General features: G+C 47.0%; 1 protein-coding gene across 23 annotated transcripts in view; it reads left to right on the forward strand.

Moving 5' to 3' along the window:
* Positions 1–946: 946 nt before the first annotated feature.
* Positions 947–18,946, forward strand: part of CLASP2 (cytoplasmic linker associated protein 2) — a 264,670-nt gene continuing 246,670 nt past the window's right edge. For 8 of the 23 annotated variants that reach the window (XM_075921825.1, XM_075921830.1, XM_075921814.1 and 5 more), the window contains exon 1: positions 950–2,225. In XM_075921825.1, the coding sequence (XP_075777940.1) occupies positions 2,031–2,225 (195 nt within the window). In that variant the 5' untranslated portion in view covers positions 950–2,030. Of the gene's footprint in view, positions 2,226–18,946 lie in introns of all 23 variants that reach the window. The other 15 variants (XM_075921811.1, XM_075921818.1, XM_075921820.1 and 12 more) reach the window with 6 other exon arrangements.

Here is an 18,946-nt window from a genome sequence, read left to right on the forward strand (position 1 = left end):
GCCAGCAAACAGCCAATTTGCAGCACTAGGGAGAGAGCTCCTGGGAAAACCGCAGAGAGCCCTGCAGTCTGATATCAAAATTCCGTGAGACACGGTGAGGTAATAGCTTTTCTTGGACTCCTTATTACCTCACCCATGTTATATCCTGAGCCTGACAGGGCTACAGCTGCACTGCATATTTACAACATGAGTGTCACCTCCGGACTGGAGCTGCTCCTGCAGCAGAGCTGCCCCACACCCTTCCTTGGAGCGTCTTTCCCCCAAACCAGGAAGGCCGCTAGTACCCACAGCGGGGGTGGGCATCTCAGACCTGGGCTTGTCTGGCCCGCGTCTGACACCCGCTCCCCTTCCAGTGCAGGGATGCTCCATGACTTCGGCTTTGCAGCGGCGGGACGAGCGGCCCCCGCCAAGAGGGCTGGGCTGCCAGCGCGCGCCCCTCTGCTCGGAGCCGGGCGAGCTCTTCTGCACGGGCCCCGCGAGCTCGTCCCGTCCCCACCCTTCCTGGCGCGCGTCTCAGCACGCGGCGACCCAGCCCGCGGCCCCGCTGCTGCCCGCACGGGTTGAAAGCAGCAGCAGGACCCCTCTCCGGGGGTGTCTACTGCACTGCCTGAACGCCGCAATGTCCCCGCTCTAGTCTCCGCTATTTCTCTCTTCCCTGACTCAGCTCGCCGCCCCCCCCCCTCCCCTCCCGTTTCCTCCCAACGGATTATTTAGGAAAAAGCCGGACACTGGCCCTGCAGAACCACCTAAGGAGGGGGAAAGACCCTAGACACCCTGCACTGGGGGGCGGCGGCGGCGGCCCCTCAGTCTCAAGCTCAGCAGTCACAGCCGACAAGCGCACGCGCTGTGCTGACGGCCGAGAAAAGGCGGAGCCACAGGCTCAAGCGCGCGCGTGCCCAGCCCTGCTGTGAGCCTAGGGAAAGGCGACGAGGCGCGCGCACGCTGAAGCGGGAAAAGGAGGGGAGGAGGGGGGGAAAGGTGGATGACGAGGAGGAAGTTGTATCGTGCGAGCGCGCGTGGGGGAAATTGAACTCGTGCCGATCAAGGGCACGCGACCGGCGGGCGCGAGGCAGGAGCCGGGTTCGGTGCTGGGAGCCGCTGTCGCAGGGCGGCGCGCGCGGGAGGGTCGCGCGCTCAGAGAGCCGCGCCCGGCGGCTCGGCTCGGGGCGGGGCCCGGCGGCTGAGTGACACCGCGACAGAGGCGGGCGCAGCGGAGCCGGGCCGGGGACGCAACTTCCACGGGACCTGAGGAGGCGCCGCCGCCGCCGCAGCCAGGAGACGCGACTGAGCGGGGCCTGCGGCTGTCGCTGCCGGCGGGCAGACTGGGCGGAGGAGGCTGCGGAGCGAATCCGGAGCGGCTGAAGTGTGGACGGGCCGGGCGGTGCGGAGCCGCGTCCATCCCCCGGGCCAGGGAGCATGAAAGTTCCGCTCCGGCCCCGCCGCTGCTTCCGGCTGAGTTTGGCGACTAGGAGCCGCTGCCCCCTGCGCTGAGAGGCGGCGGCGGGTCCGCGCCGGGCCTGCGGGCGGGGGAGAGGCGGCAGCAACTCCAGCGCCGGCCTCTGGGGATCCCCTGAGAAAGCGCCGGCAGCCCTGCCGCCCCCTGGTTGGACCCTAGCGAGGAACAAAACTTAGGGGACACCGTGTGAAACGTGAATTAAAAACAGCTCCCCCCAAATCAGAGGACCCTGCAAACACCCCTCCTCACCTGCGTCACCAGCAACCTCCCCACGGAATCACTGGAGATTTGATTTACTGTTGAATGCATTTGGAAGGACTTTTGTTAATGTGTTACTTGTTGAAAAGTCTTGTGTTTAACCTTGCGGGGTTTGTTTGGGAAGAAGAACGGAGAGAAAAAGACTCCTTTCTGCTGGATAGGACTGGGAGGTGAAAAGTGTGTGGTAGAGGAGGCTGCTGACTACTTCTGCTGCGCATTTCTCCCCACCTCGCCCTCACTTTCCCTGTGTGTGAGAGGGTTTTTTTTTTTTAAATTTGGGCAGTTTGAGTCTTTGCCTAATAAACTTAAATACACGATGGAGCCTGGTACTATGGATTATTTCTGTGATCAGGTACAGCAGAAAGACGTGGGCCGCAGGATGCAAATCGGCCAAGAATTGCTGGACTATCTGGCTGACCAAAGTAGATCCACTGACCTCGAGCAAGATCATCAGCGCCTTGATAAAGTGATCGACGAATTAATAGCATGGGTCAATTCTAGTAATTTTAAGGTAAGAATGGTTTGTGCAGAGATTGGGTGGATTTTTTTCATGTTAAAAAGGCTGCTCTTTATTATTCTTAACTGGGAAGAACAGGGCCCCAGTTTCTCTTCTCTGTTATATCTCGTTTGTTCCTTTCTTCCTTCCTTCCGCAAAGAAGTTTTACAGAAAAGTGGATTTTGTTGGTTGAGAAGGTGTCACAATGTGTGTTTGGACTAAAAGGGGTTAATGTTTTCTGCTTTTGGATAAAAACAGTACTACCATTTGTCATTTAAAATAGTGCAGTAAGGAAAAATAATTAATGGAGAGATGTTTTGGTGTGTAATTGGTTTTTTTTGTATGGCTCTGGATAATGGGGAACCAAAGCAAATATCTGTTTCTTTTTATGTTGTATGTCATTCTGATTTTCAATCTGTCCCATTTCACACACTCTATATCCACCCTAGGTATATATGGGATTGCCATTATTTTCTATAGGTCATACAAGTAATTTGTCACTAAATGCGTATTTATATTATCTTCTCTGTTTCGTAGGGGTTAGTAAGTCATTGCTGTTTCAAGTGTGAATTTGAGTTTATCCGTTCTATCTTTTTGTATAGTTTTCTCGGTAGGAATAGTTGTATCTTTCTGAAGGTCTGTGATGACTTTAGTATTTCAAATTTCTTTTCATGCATTTTTAGTCAAGTACAAAAGTGATTATTGTGGGCGCCTGGAATTAATGTTGTCAATTCTCTTGCTGCTGAGTAGCAAGTAGAAACATTGGCAGCTTGGTCAGATTATCTACTTGTGTAATGAATCAGCTGGTGGCAGTGTTGCTCTATAGTGCAGGTCTATTCAATGAGCATGAGGATTTTTTTTTTTTTTTTTTTTTGCAGAGACAGTTTCATATACAAACTTGATTACTATGTTCTTATGGCTATCTGACTTGTCATTTATTTTGAAGTACCTCACACATTAATTCAGTTGGTGCAGTAGTTCTCTGAAGATTACAGCTCAATGGGGAAATCTCAGAACAAATTGTATAGTAGTACATATTTGTGATGGTAGCATATTATAACTGCTAAAGGATGTCTTATTGGATGTTACAGATATGTCAATTATTTTATAACGTTTATACCTACTTTTAGAACTAAGCTCTGAAAACTATTAGTTTCAGCTATTTTCCCAAGCACATCAGTTACTGCAGGTCATGTTTTGTGCAGAGAGAGTTCCTTATTGATTACTTAGCATCATTATTTTTGGCCTTGAATTGCTGAATATGGGATAGAGATTTCATATAGGTGCATGGCAAAATTGTGTAGGTTTTGAAAGAGAATGCTTTCAGTTTAGATGATGAGCACCTGATTACATTTTTCTCAGCAGGATGATAATTTAAAGTGTACACTTAAGATGAGCAATGAAGCCAAGCATCAGCTCTGTGTTTTATGTAAAAGTTTATACAATACACTTAGAGGCAGGTAAATGCTTTTTTAAAAAAGTGTAATTTCTTTCTCTCACATCAGAATGTTCGGTTTGCTTTAGGCATAAAGATATCTGGGTGGGTACACTGTTCTTTAGGACTGGTGGAAAGGCAAGAAATATGGACTATTCTAAATCATCAAATACTGTGCCAATAGTCGTCTTGGAGTTTTATAGACTTAAATGACATAAAAAGCTTGCAGTCTAATTTGGATTCAATTTCACATACCCTAAGTGCGCATAATTCTTATTGACCCAGTTTTGTACACACAGAGTACATACCTTCCCCCCTCGCCCTCCAAAAAGAAAATAATAAAACAAAGATGTTACTTACATTTAGGGATCTTAAAATGGGGTTAATTAAAATTCAGTGGTTACACAGCAAGGGGACAGATGGCTCCCCAGGAGCTGGTGAGTGTCATGAGCTGGCCTTTAAGCCAGCTCCCCATGTGTGCTGGCTCCCACTTGCCCCTCCTCCACACTGCTGCCTCTGATATAGAGTAGGGATGTGAAGGACTAGTTGACTATTGGATAAGCAAATGCTTATCAGATAGTCAACGGGATAGTCGACTAGTCGCTTCTTCCCCCGTTCCCGCTGCCTATATCAGATAGGACAAAATGGGGTACTTCAAAGTGGCAGCACCATACGGAGCCCGGAGTCAGCTGCTCTGTGCGGCACTGCAGCTCTGAATGCCGTGGAGAGCCCGGTATCTGGCTCTTCACCGCATTTCAAAGCGGTAGTGCTGTGTGGAGCCTGGGATCAGCTACAAAAATGCATTGACTATTCCATTAGTCAGTTACCTGATACTTAACAGCCTTAATATCTTTTAAGCCTGCTCTTTGCCTTCCTCCCAGTGCTGCAGCAGAGTGGGGTGGGGAAAAGGCTGCTCTTTGGGAGCTGGTGCACATGTAACTGCATGATGATCACAGGCTCATTAGTTAACCCCATGTACAGTTACACTTTCACATCCCTACTTACATCAACACAAGTGTAGTAGGAATTGCAGTACTGGACAAGTCCAGTTGATCAGTTAGTCCAGGAGTCTATCTGTCTGGTGGTGGTGAACATGAGTTGCCTTAAAATATAAGAATCAAAGAAGGGGTCTCAAACTCAATTTAACTTAGGGCCAGTACCAGTCCTTAAAACTTCCTAGTGGGCCAGCGGGCATCCCCCTCTGTTAGGGCTCTGTGGGCAGTCTGTGCATTTCCGGCCCCGCGTGCGTCTCCCACCCGTGACTGCTGGCCATGTGCTCCCCCTGTGTGTCCCCATATCCCACCTGATTTCACCCTCCCTGGGTGGTCCCCAGTGCAGTGAAGTTAGAGTGGCTTTTGGCTGCTAGCTCTGCCCCTGTTGAGCTCTTCCTGCGGCCCAGGAAAGGTGTGCGCAGAGCTGTCTTGTCCATAGGTTTGTTCTCTTTGAGGGGGGGCCCACAGCAGCTGCCCAAACTGTCTTGTGGATGGGATAGTGCTTCATACTCAGGTTAGCCCACAGTGTCTTGGATGGGCTCTGGGGCTGGCAACAGGAGTCAACCCCTCCTCTCTGCACTTATGGCAGATGCAGGATCTGCTCTGCTCTGTACTCTTGCCATTTTGCAAGCTAACTGGGGCTGGGGCACACTGCAGTTGGCCTGGAAAATGAACAAAGCAAGGGCTGCTGTGTTGCTCTGCCTCCCTGCATCTCCTGCCACGGATTCAGGTTCCCCTGGTAATGCCCAAGGCCAGGTCCCTTGAGGGAGGAGGCTTGAGGGAAGGAGTGTGACTTGTGGGGGAGGGGTGGAGAGGGTAGGCAGGAAGAGGTGGGGCAGGGAAGGAGTAGGGGCTGGACTTGGGGAAAGAGTACTGCACTTGGTTTTCTCCCCACCCTGGGGCCGCAGGGACTCCCATGCAGGCTGCCAGCATGTGTCACGTTATGGAACTCAGGCTGCGAGTTTGAGACCCTTGAATCAAAGGAAAATTAAGAATCCTGGATCTGGAGGGATTTATGTCTTTTATACTTTATTTTATTTTATGTAGCAGTGGAAGTTTATGGACGTGCATCTGCTTAAATGTTGAATTCCACAGATAAAGTGTCTTACACAATGAATTTTCCAAGGGATTGTCAACTTGATTCTTTCAATGTTGAATACAGATTAAGCTAATTACTGCTTGTCCTATATTCAGTGGACATAGAGAATAATTAATCTCCCTCTTCTTTGTAACAGCTTTTAGGATAGTTGAAGACTATTACTTATCAGGTTCCCTCTCAGGACTAAATATGCAGATGGTTTTTATTTCTTGTTTGCATTTTTGTTAGAGAGGTTTTTAAAACCTTTTATCACTTTTGTTGCTCTTGTCTGGCCTCATGGGTTTGTTCACATTTTTGGTAAAGAACTGGGAACTGTATTCTGTCTGAAGGCTCACCAGTGCCAAGTAGGAGGATAGTGACCCCCTGTGTATTACATACAATAGTTCTGTTAATATGTGCCAGAATATTAACTTTTTTTTTTTTACCTGCATCATGTTTTTGTCTTATACAAGGTGAACCTCCAAAAACCGGGACTCTTTGTCTGGCAACATTGTGGTCCTGGTCCAGGGATCCTATCTGGGAGCCCCAGTGGTAAGAAGGCTGGTGGCTTGGAGCCTGGTGGCATTGGGACTGGAGCCCATGGTGGCCCTGTTAGTGGAACCTGGGACCACAGGGGTCCTAGTAGCGAGGCTGGGGACGTGGAGGCTCCGGAAGCAGGGGACCTCCCCTGATCTAACAAGTTCTGGTCCCAAGGGTGCTGGACCAAAGAGGTCCAACCTGTATTTGTCTTAAGATACATTGTACACCCAGATCCTTTTCTGCAATACTGCTGCCCAGGCAGTTATCTCCATTTTTGTAGTTGTGCTTTGATTTTTCTTGCCTCAGTATAGAGCAAACAAAGTGAACCAGTGTGACACAGAATGTGAAGAGAGATTTTTTTTCGATTGCTTTAATGCTAGAATTCTGTGTAGCAGATGAGGAATTAGAAATTCTCATTAAGAAAATGTAATACGAATGGCATTACAGAAACCTAGTGGAATTTGTCACTTGATTAGAATATTAACATCACTGATTTTTAAGAGTAGAGTGGGTAAAAGAATGGGGATGCCACTCTACATTAGGCAACAATATCAATTTTAATTATTGGTCATTCAAAGGGCAGAGCCTTGACTGTATCTGGAGCAATATGATAATGAAGAAAGCACAGGAATGGGTACTAGTGTAGCAGCACTATCTGCAGTTTTGACTAAGATGGTTAGTGTTAATGCAGCTGTGATGCAGCATCACAGAATGCTGTCCTTAGGAGAGAGACAGCCAAAGGGACTATAGCTCAATCTGGGGAGGGGTCTACTGCAGAGGAGGTGATTGGAAGGCAATTTAAGAAGATGAAAGGAGGCAGCATTGGACTTAAAAGAAGATTTGTAAGAATGGGGGTGAAAGCTATGTTAGAGGAAGCTGAACCTTGATGGACAGTATATAGTGAGCCTGGTGGCAAGGGACATAGAATATGTGAATGGTGAGATTGATAACTGCACTTCTTTCCAACATTTAACACCGGAGAATGACAGGTGCTGAACTGGCTACTGGACATTTAACAATGTGTTTGAATCAGAAGCATTGTCAACTGGAACAACAGGCGAAGGTTGGACAATAAAAGTAAAGTTAGACTTCATAGCAGTGGAGAAGACTAGTTGATTCTCTCCAGGGCTTGTATTGTAGTATTGACTATGGATGTTAAAATGCATGTACTTAAGTAAACTTTAGGGGGGAGGGATAGCTCAGTGGTTTGAGCATTGACCTGCTAAACCCAGGCTGTGTCTACACTGGGCCACTTATTCCGGAAAATCAGCCGCTTTTCCGGAATAAGCTGCGAGCTGTCTACACTGGCCCTTGAATTTCCGGAAAAGCAACGATGCTCTACTGTACAAAATCAGCCGCTATTCCGGAAAAACTATTCTGCTCCCGCTCGGGCATAAGTCCTTATTCTGGAACACTGTTCCGGAAAAGGGCCATTGTAGACAGCCCAGTAGTCTTTTCCGGAAAAAAGCCCCGATCGCGAAAATGGCGATCGGGGCTCTTTTCCGGAAAAGCGCGTCTACATTGGCCACAGACGCTTTTCCGGAAAAAGGGCTTTTCCGGAAAAGCGGACTGCCAATGTAGACGCTCCTTTTCCAGAAAAACTGAAAACGGAATAGTATTCCGTTTTAAGCATTTCTGGAAATTCATGCCAGTCTAGACACAGCCCCAGGGTTGTGAGTTCAATCCTTGAGGAGGCTATTTGGGGCAGAAATTGTCAGGGATGGTACTTGGTCCTGCTGTGAAGGCAGGGGACTGTACTCAATGACCTTTCAAGGTCCCTTCCAGTTCTCGGAGATAGGTAATCTCCATTAACTTTTTTTTTAAACATGTAACCCCTGCAAACGTCAGTGGTTACACATGGGGCAGCAGTCAGTTCCCTGGGAGCTGGTGCATAGGTAAGGATGACTTATTCACTGGTTTGGATGTTGGCGACAGTTTTAAGGATGTTAAAATGCGGTTAATTGGCTAGTCAATGGAATTTCCATCGACTAGTCCATAGGCATTTCTGCATTCCTCCTTTGAAATGTACAAGTGCCCTAGCAGGGGTTCTTGTACATTTCAAAGGAGGAATGTGGAACTCTGTGTACAGCAGGAAGTCCTACTGACTCCTGGCTGCAGGCAGGTGACTACTTTGAAATGCACAAGAGTCCCCAGCGGGGGCTTCTGTGCATTTCAAAGCCACGGAAGCTGGGGTTAGTGGGGGACTGAGTCGCCCGCTGACCCCAGGCTCCATGCTATGGGCTCTCCTGCCCCTTTGAATCGTGCGGAGGCAGCAGTTTCAAAGGGGCAGCGGCAGCACAGCTGATCTTGGGTCCTGGGGAAGTGCTGCAAGGAGCCCGGGGTCAGCTGGGGACTCCCTGGCTGATCCCGGGTTCTGGGGAAATGCCACGGGGAGCCCGGGATTAGCTGAAAATCCCCAGCTGACCCTGGGCTCCAAGGCTGCCCCTTTAAATACCCACAGAGGCGGTGTTTTAAAGGGGCAGACCGCGTCACAGCTGATCCCGGGATCAGCTGTGCAGCTGCCGCTTTGGGGTTTCTTTGAAGTACCCCTCCCCCCTATTAAATAGGGGCAGCAAGGGATGGGGGGAATTGACTAGTCAACATTACTATCTGAGAAGCAAATGCTTATTGGATAATCGACTAGTCTTTAACATCCTTAGGCTGTTTAGAGATCAGTGTTCATGGTCCAATTACATTCAGTATGGGCAAACAGAATACAGCCCCGACTTGTAATATGCTTCAAGAGGGCTAACTTCCCAAAGTTGAGTAAAAGTGACTGAGGAAAAAATTATAGAATGCAGATTTTTCTTTAAGAGTTTTTTAGGTGGCTAAAAAGCCATGAATATGCAATCAAGAAAGTTGGCGACTTTGGCTTGGAGATCATCTTCACTGGTGAAGTGAAGTCATCTGTGAGATTAAAAAACAATATAAAATAAATAATTTCTATTTCAATTGCTATGTAGTGCAGAAAATTGGCAGGGAACCTAAGCTGATGGGGGTGGGAAAGGGGAAAATCCATGCCTGGCATGGCTAAGAACAAAAAGGAGTTCTAAAAAATGTTGGAAACAGCAAGAAATCCTAGTAGTGGAGTAGGCCAATTAGTAAGTGATGAAGCTGGTAAAATTGTTGTTGATGATTAAGGCTGTGATTTAACCACAAGTATTTTTAGTAACTCATAGACAGGTCTTGGGCAAGAAAGAAAATCAGTCTGTGACCTAGTCATGACCAGGGCTCGCTAGCTACACGGTACTGCGCAGGCGCAGGTCACTCTGTGCCGGCTCTTCTGGGGTGTAATGTACTCGCCATGGGTGAGTAGATTGCATTGTTTGTCGAGCCCTGGTCATGACTAATCCCATAAATACCCCGATGGAATCTTATTTTGGAATCTTATCTTGTTAGTCTTTAAAGTGCTATATAGTCCTATTTTTTTTATTTTGGAATGGGCGCTGCTGGGGATGGGGGGAGCCCAAGGCATCATCTTTGAGGGGTGGAGACAGTACCAGGGAAGCAGCAGCTCAGCCACTGGCGATCCTGCAACCGCTGCTCAGGGGTCCCTGGGAACAGCTGTATGGCCAGCTGCCTGGACCTGCCAGAGCAACTACTGGTTATGGGATTGCCAAGATGTCTGGTTGCAGAGCCGCTGCAGCTAGTGTGTGGCTGGCTGACCCCAGGGCTTGGGTGGTCCTGTGGTCAGCCACACTGGCTGTATTCAAGAACATAAATATGATTAATGCCAATCATCATCATTTTTATGGAAAATAGGAGTTGTCAACCTTGATTTCATGTTCAGATGAGATTACAAATTTGCTTGAGCAAGGTAGCTGCATAGACACTTTTTATTAACAATTTGATTTGTATCTTACAATATTCTGATTAAAATGTTAGCGCCATATCAGCAGAGCACAAGTTAAATAGATTAAGAACTGGCTATTTGATAGCTTTCAAAGTAGTTATCAAAGGAGAAATGCTATTGAATGGAGATGGTTCTAATGGGCATCCACAGAGATCTGAAGCTATTCATCATTTATATCAGTGATCTGGAGTAACTGTAAAGTTAGTAAAGGTAAAATTTGCAGATGATGCAACATGGGCAAAATAGTAAATGATGATGACCAGGCAGTCACACGGAGCAATATGGATTGCTTGATGAGCTGGACCCATTCAGATAAAATGCATTTTAGCACACCTAAATGTGAAGTTATACAACTAGAAACAAGGAATGCAGGCTGTATGTAGAAAATGAGGGAATATATCCTGGAAAGCAAAGAACTGTGGAAAAAGATTTAAAGACCATAACGAACAAGTAACTGAACATGAGCTCCCACTATATAATTTTTATTTATTTCGATCAAAGTAGTTAACTGATTAAACAATTAAAATTATGTAGTTTAACTGGTTCAACTGTGGGTGGGGCCAAGGCAGCCAGAGTTGAGGGGCTTTCCTGGGGCTACTGAGTCAGATGGGCCTTGGTTGACTGGGGCTGAATCTGGGGATGGCTGTCCTGTCCTGGCCCCACCACAGTCACAGGCAGTTGGGATTGCTCTGGCCCCACAGGCCGCTGTGGGTGGGGCTGCTCCTGCGGCCTGGGCCTCCAACTAACTGGTTATGAGGTAAGCATGCTGGTAAGCCATACGTTTATGGGGTAACCAGTTAGCCTCTGAACAGGAGCTAAAGTTTAGTTATGTTATCCCTAACTCCCACTCTGAGGCTATGTCAGAAAAGGCTAATGCTTTCTCTGCATGTAGACCAGGGCATAGTGAACAGAAGTAAGTAGAATTTTGTCTTTATCTCTGGTATTGGTGAGACCAATACTGGAATACTGTGTACAGTTCTGTTGTCTGTGTTTTAAAAAGCATGTTTACGAACTTGTAGAAGGTGCAGAAAAAGCAGAGAGACTCACAACAGCCAAAGTCTGGAGTAGGAATGTAAAGGCCTACTCGACTATCCGATAAGCAAATGCCTATTGGATAGTTGACAGGATACTGGACTAGTCTCTCCTCCCCTTGATGCCTCTATCAGTTAGACTGGAGGCAGCAAAGGGGGGGGGGGGAAGCAGGGAAGAAGAGGGAGGTACTTAAAAGTGGCAGCACCACATGGAGCTCAGTGTAAGCTGTGGAGTCCCCAGCTGACCCCAGGTTCAGTGCAGCTGCTGCTTTGAAATGCTGCACGGAGTTTGGGTCAGCTGGGGACTCCCCACCTGACCCTGGGCTCAGTGTGGTGCTGCTGCTTTGAAATGCCAGGTGGAGCCCAGAATCAGATGAGGACTCCCCAACTGGCCCCGGGCTCCGCGCAGCATTTCAAAGAGGCAGCACTGCTTGGAGCCCAGGATCATCTGGGGACTTCCCAGCTCACCCTGGGCTCCATGCAATGTGCCAGATTTGAAATGTACAAGAGTCCACAGCAGAGGCTGTTGCGCATTTCAAAGCGGAAGCACCTGTGTAGAGCCTGGAGTCAGCAGAACTCTGGACCTGGGTTCCATGTGGTGTTCCAACTTTGAAATGCACAGGAGCCCCTATGGGGGCTCTTCTACATTTCAAATGCAGAACATGGAAGTGCTTCTCAACTAGTTGAGTATTCAATGGAATTTCCATTGACTACTCGACTAGTAAATTAATGGCTAGTTAGCATCCTTAGCCTGGAAGCTGAAGTCAGTCAGACACATTCCAACTGAAAATAAGGCATGGTTTTGTAACAGTGGTCGTAATTGACTATTGGCTCATACTGATGAGGATCTCTTGACATATTCACCCAAGAACTATGTGATTTCTTTAAAAAAAAAAAAAAAAAAAAAAGACACTTTTGCCAAACACAAGCTTTTGGGTTCCAATATAGGAATAAACAGGTGAAATTTAATGGCCTACGTGATACATTTAGGAGATCAGAGTAGATAATCTAAATGTCCTTTCCGGTATTAAACTCCTACAGATCTCTGCCTTATCTGTATTGCATGAAGTATTTTTTCTGCAACCAGAATAAGTGTTTATTACTGGATTACTGAATCATTTATAAAGTATAGTGTCAGGGGAATCAGTCAGTGTTTCTTCTGATTTTTTTTTTCCATCCATGTTTGGAATGAATTTTGTTACATGCACCAATATGTAGTTGACATTGGTTCACATAACAAAATTCATATGGTGGGCGGGGAGGAGGCTGAGAGATTTGGAGAGTGGGGTCTAGGGCTTGGGCAGAAGGTTGAGTTGTGGGGTTGGAGGTGAGGGCTTTATAGTGCAGGATGGTGCTCAGGGGTTACAGCTGGGAGTGAGGACTCGCCACAGCTCACTGTCCTTGCTGTGGCAGCTTAGGGGCTGGGGCTGCAGGATAAGTGCCCTAGGTTCTCGTGGGTCCAGGCTGGAGTAGAGGTGCCCTGGCTGTGGCAGAGTTGAGAGACGGCAGGTTTGGGCTGCGGCTTCCCTCAAAGTTTCCCCCTAATCTCTTTGATCCATGTGCAGAATACATTTTATGTGCACCAAGATATGTTCAAATGTATGCACCAGTAGAATAAAAAAACCTACCGTAAAATCTCGAGTATAATGCACACCTTTTCCTTGGGTTTTTAAGCTTGTGCCTGCCATGGGGCTCCCTGCCCAGCTGACCTTGCGCCTGCTTTGGGAGCCCCCTGCCCAGCTACCGTGCACCGCGCTAAGCTCGTTTCTGCTGCGGGGCCCCCTGCCCAGCTGATCTTGCACCTACTGCGGGGGCCCCCTGCCCAGCTGCCACGCACCACACTAAGCTAGTTTCTGGGCAGGGGGCCCCGCAGGAGAAATGAGCTTAGCGCAGTGCACGGCAGTTGAGCAAGGGGCCCCCGAGGCAGGCACGAGGTCAGCTGGACGGGGAGCCCCCACGGCAGGCGTGAGGTCAGCCAGGCTTCCGGACAAGGTGAGGAGCCGGTGGGCGGGTGAGTTACTAACAGAACAACCATTCTGTTAGTAACTCACTTCATGAGCAACCCCACAGGATTTTTGGGCAATACAGGAATCTTTATCTTAGTCCTGGCTGATCCTGGGCTCCAAGCAGTGCTGCCTCTTTGAAATGCTGCACGGAGCCCGGGGCCAGTTGGGGAGTCCTCATCTGATTCTGGGCTCCACCTGGCATTTATCTTAGGTACAAGGAGCTTTGCTGCAGAGAGAATGGGGAAGTCAAAACAACATACCTAAGGGCTAAGGGGGAGGGGAACGGAGAGAGAAAGCAACCAGCTTAATGAGTTATTTATTTTTAGGTAGTAACCATACAAGGGGAGCCGAAGAAACTAAACAAAACAGTTAAAGTATTTAACTTAAATTTGATTACAAAGGTTAGGGCTAGCAAACTACAACTGATCACATAAGGCAGGTCAGGAGGCTATACTGGGGCTGGGTGCAGTGTGAGAGATCTCCCCACTCTGTGAAGCTTGAACTGATCAGGGTTCCCAGATGATGATGGTAGCTGGCGATCCAGAGTGTTGGAGACAAGCAGAGCAGAGCCCCCAGCATGATCAGTGAAGAGAAGATGAAGTCCCAATGGAACTGATACAGAATTTAGTACCAGTCATCAAACCCCTTACTTGAGCATGGGTAGGGGTTTTTTTAGGCCAAGAACAATGGTTCAAGGGGGGCACTAGATTTGCTTGAGTAAATGGATGGTTCAGGAAGTATTCTAAGATTTGTGTAATTTAGGCTAGACAATAGAAACTGATCATTCTTGTCTCTGGGTGGTGTTGGGAAGCTATAATGTCCCAACCATGTGTATTGGGATTTTTAGTTCCTAATTGTTTTGGTTTTTTTAACTTTTGGTATAGACAGCACCATATTTCAAAATAAGATATTTTGAAATTAGATGGAAATAAGATATGCAATTTGCATAGCTCAAATTGCATATTTTATTTCGACCTACGGGTGCAGTGTATATGTACCCTAATGGTGCTGATCTAAAAAGCCCTTTCCCCTTAACTGTGGTGACTTCCAGTTACAGATGGAATGGATTTTACTAGGGCTACAGTAAGTATATTGTAATCTATAATGGTAAGTATTACCAACATTACAGTATACTTACATGCATAAGTATATTAAATACAGTATAAGGAGTAGCTCCCAGCCTGAGATCCTGCTTAATCAGTTAACTGGTTAAACGTTAGGTTAGCCTACTGGTTAACTAGGATATTTTATCCGTAGACTACAGGAGCTTAGTTTTAAAACTTGCTTCAAAATATTTCATTACTGTGTTGCTGAAAATTATAAAATCACATTGCTAAAAAATTGTCATTGTATCCTTCCCCACCACCGGGCTGCTGTTGGACATAGGGTCCCATAGGTCCTAAGGATGTCCCTGCCTGAGGTTGCAGGTGATTTTTGTTTGTAAGTGTGGATGTTTGTACTCGGAGTGCTTGTGTCTGTCTATATCACTTGTTATTGTGCATAAGTCTTAGAGGAGCCTGAAAAATTGAACTCAAAATGTCACCTTTCTCTGTACCGTATGGTTTTATACTGCTGCCTATCATCTGAGCTCCTTCTGTGCGATATCAGTAGTAACAATGAAATCCCTACTGGAATTCATGGACTTTTTCTGACCATCTTCTGTCTTTGGGGACAAACTTCTGTATTTTTGTTTGTTTATTTTGTAGTCCCATTACATTATAACTCTTACACTAAGTTTATTGAGTGTTCAAATAAATCTGTTTAATCTGCAATCTCAGATAACTGGTTATCTGTCAGCTCAGTGGGCCTGGGAACTAGTGGTCTTGCAGGTCTGCCGACTCCTTGCCCACAGGATTCAGCTTACATTGGTTAACTGGTTAATCTATTTCCCATTCACATCCTTGACCCATATGTCAGCAAGTAATTGATTTGAGGAGGACCACTTGAGCAAGTGACCAACTTGTTCCAAGAACTCTTAATGCTTCACTGCCCTGGGCTTTAAAATCAACAGAAACATTTATGCTTACTCTGACTCAAAGCTAAGGATGTTAAAATGCCATTATCAGGCTAATCCTATAGTTGATACAGTTTCTAGCGACTAGATAATTAGTCTATAGGATTGCTGTGCAGAGCCACTGCAGGGATAGCTCCAGGAGCTTGCTTGAGCTGAGACTGAGCAGTCCCGGCTTGTGCCATCTCTGAGCCACCTGTGCTGCAACACTTCTTTTCTTACTACATTTAAAATGCAGAGGTGCAGGGATCAGCACAAGGTGGGATTGCTCGATCCCAGCTCTTGCTGAGTCCAGCAGCCGCTTTTCATGGCAGCCAGGGCTGGCTGTGGACAGATGCTGCTGGTAGAGGGGTGCAGCCTGGAACTGGGGTACTGCTGAGCCCACTGGTTTACCAACCTGGAAAGCTTTCTAGATACTGCACTTACACAGCCATCAAGACACAGGGATTTGCCAGGCCACATTACACAAATGATTCTTGTCACTCATGAACCAGCAACAGAGATGGTTCATCCAATTCCCTCACCCTCCTCCCCGCCCTCTCAGCTCTCTAGCCTAAGATCACCAGAGCGTACTCTCTCATACGTTTATTAACCAGACTGCTTATCTCTTAATGTGAAGATGACATGTACCAGCTTTTGTACATTAAGTCGTTTCCCCAAACACTTCAACCAAAACCTACTGTTTTAGGTAAAATATAAAACTTTGTTATTACAGAAAGATAGATTTTATATGACAAAGTAACTAGCATACAGATCCAAGTTGGAAAAACTTTAAAAAACAACAAAATAGTCAAACAGTACCTTAAAGACTAACAAAACATGTAGATGGTATCATGAGCTTTTGTGGGCACAATCTACTGAAGAAGTGGGGCTGCTAGACTATTAGTCTGTACCTGGAAAAACTCAAAAAACAACAAACTCGGCTAACCATCTGAAGATCAAAGTTGGTTACCTAAGAAATAAAAGACCACAATCTCAGTTCTATTAACTAGACAGGATTTGAATCAGCGAGGGTCTCACTGTGAAGGCACAGTTCCTTAATATACTGTAGGGCCGTGGTCACCAACAGGTCGATTGCGAGGCGTCCTGTCCTCCCCGACCCCCATTTCCCTCCCATCCCGAGAAGCCCCACTACCTACCTCAAGTGAAAATGGAGGTAGCATCGGCTTCCCGGGAATGGAGAGAAGTCCCGCAGCTTAGTACTACTTCCGGCGATTCCGGAAGCGCTTTAGCTGCTCTGCTGGGTGTACTGCGGAAGGGAGCATTGGCTCCCTGCACTGCACAGGAGGGGTGAGTCAGCCCCGGGGGAGGTGCGCGTGGGGCTTCCTTCTGGGGGGGGCGGGAATCCTGGGAGGAGGAGGATGCGGAGGACTCTCTACCTCCACTGGCACCCCGCTCCCCAGGCCCCACTCCCTAACCACAGAACTCTGTCCCCACTCCCCTGTCCCCAGCTACAGAATGCTGTCCCCACTCCCCTTCCCTCCCTACTCCCTGAACTCTGTCCCCACTCCCTTGTTCCCAGCTACAGAATTCTGTCCCCACTCCCCTGTTCCCAGCTACAGAACTCTGTTCCTATTCCCGTCCCCACTTCCCGAATTCTGTCCCCACTGGCACCCCGTCGCCAGCTGCAGAAACCTGTCCCCTGCCCTCCCAGCACCCTGTTCCCTCTCCCCTGCCCCCAGCCGCAGAACTCTGTCGCCACAAAATGTATAATTATAAATGCTTCGTTTTAGATTTAAATAGCGTGAATAAAAAAGACCATTTATTTCATAACTATAAACACGTGATTTTAATTTTATATATCGCATAATTTAAAAATAAACTGTTTATCAGAGTTCAAGAAAGGGCTTCAAGAAAGGGGTGGGGCTTCAAGGAAGGGGCGGGGCGGTAGATCTTCGCCTGTTCTGAGATTTAAAGTGATCTTTGGTGTAAAAAGGTTGGAGACCACTGCTCTAGGGAATAATTCTGGATGCAGGTGAAAATAAGGTTAGGATTTATTGTACACCAGCGCTGGCGGAGTACCAATCAGGGGTTAACCTGGAGAGCACTAGTTAATCAAAACATTACATTGAATTATAGGCAGCAGGTGGGTGGAGTGGAAGCAGTTTCATAGGTTCTGGCGACAAGACATAATGAGTATATAAGCCAATAAACTACAAAAGTTACACAGTATCTCCGCCCACTGCCAATTAAACATCTTATCAATAATATAGGTAGTTGTTCCTAACAAGCCAACATAAACAAAAGACATGTTGATGGCAACTTTGTCTGTTGAAATTATGATGTGTCTACTGTGGGGGTGATACTGCCATGCATTGGCGTAGTCCTTGGGATCCAGGCTTATTATCTAGGGTTAAAGAAGACAGACAGAACAGCTTCTGTGAAGTTGGTTTTGGTACCAGCCAGGGTCTTATCAGAGCGATGCTCTCTTAGAATGTAGTTGCTAGGGCGACCAGGGTCATGTTTGCTGCTTGTTCTGTGTGTTCCCAGGGTTCAAATTTAGGATACGAATGAGAGTTCTTAGCAACATACCATGTCCTGCCTCAGTTTACCCCTACATATACAAACTAGGATTTTCCTTTCCGGTCTGGAACAACCTCCATTGTTCCAAATCTTTGTTCTCCAGATGTGATTCCAGGTGTGGAGTTATGGGAGGAAAGAGGCCAGATGATGTCACTTTTCCTCTATAGGTTCTTCCAGCTTGCTGGAAAAATCTTTTGCTATGATGTGAGTCAAGTATTGTTCATTGTCTGTATGTTCCCTCTGAGAACATTTTCATTGTATACAGATTCTGTGATAGTCCTTGATAAAAATGAATTTTCCTTAATTGGCCATTACTGCTGTGTGGCTTCTCCATTGTTGTACCTGAAAGGCTGGTTATGGGAGTTTCCAATCCTGCAATGTATTTCAGTAACATACAAATAGCATAACTTCATGTGCAAAGGTAGTTCATGCAATCCAACAGGATATTAAAGTTAACAGATCAAGATTTAAATATCTCAGAAGGTGTACTTTGTCCAAAACACATTTCAGTTAGATGACAGTGGTGAATATAAGAGTGTCAGGGCCAGAGCTGTCCTATCCATTGGGTGGTTTATGGCAGTTGTCCCAGGCCTTGCGCTTTGGGGGACCTATGCTTCGGGGGACTCCTGTGTGGTACAGAGTCTGGTGACAGATAAATCTGGTGACAGTAGATAAAATCAAGTTTATATACTCCATGATTAGGGCTAGGCATGTAAATACCCCTTAAAGTTAATCAATTAAAGAATGTAATTTTAATAGTTTAACTGGTTAATGGATCTGGATAGCTCCTTCAACCTGTGGTGGGTGGTAGAGCGGCTGCTCGAGCTGGCTAGGGTCCTGCTGCACTGCAGGTGGAGGCTGCTCTAGCTGGCTGCAGCAGCAGGTGGGCTGTATCCACCCACTGGTTAACTAGTTACCATGTAAGCATTCTGGTAAGGCTAATGCTTACTGGGTTACTGGTTATCCTTTTACGTCCCAATTTTGGGCTGGTTTCCATGAAAGGTATTATCCAAAATTAGGGATGTAAAATCCCAGTTAATTCGTTGTTTAACTGGTTAACCAAGTAAGCGGGATCCAGGCACCCAGCTGCTGCCAGAGCAGCCCCTATCAGCGGCAGGCCCAGACTCTCACAGATAGAATCCTCTCTGGATGCTGGATGAAAAGCAGCCCCTGTCTGTGGCGGGCCCCCTGTGTGACTGGAGCAGCTCCTTGCTCACGGTGGTGGGGAGCTGCTCCAGACCCACCCACCATTGATTACTGATTAACC

The sequence above is a fragment of the Pelodiscus sinensis genome, chromosome 2, assembly GCF_049634645.1.
Source record: "Pelodiscus sinensis isolate JC-2024 chromosome 2, ASM4963464v1, whole genome shotgun sequence".
NCBI lineage: Eukaryota > Metazoa > Chordata > Testudines > Trionychidae > Pelodiscus > Pelodiscus sinensis.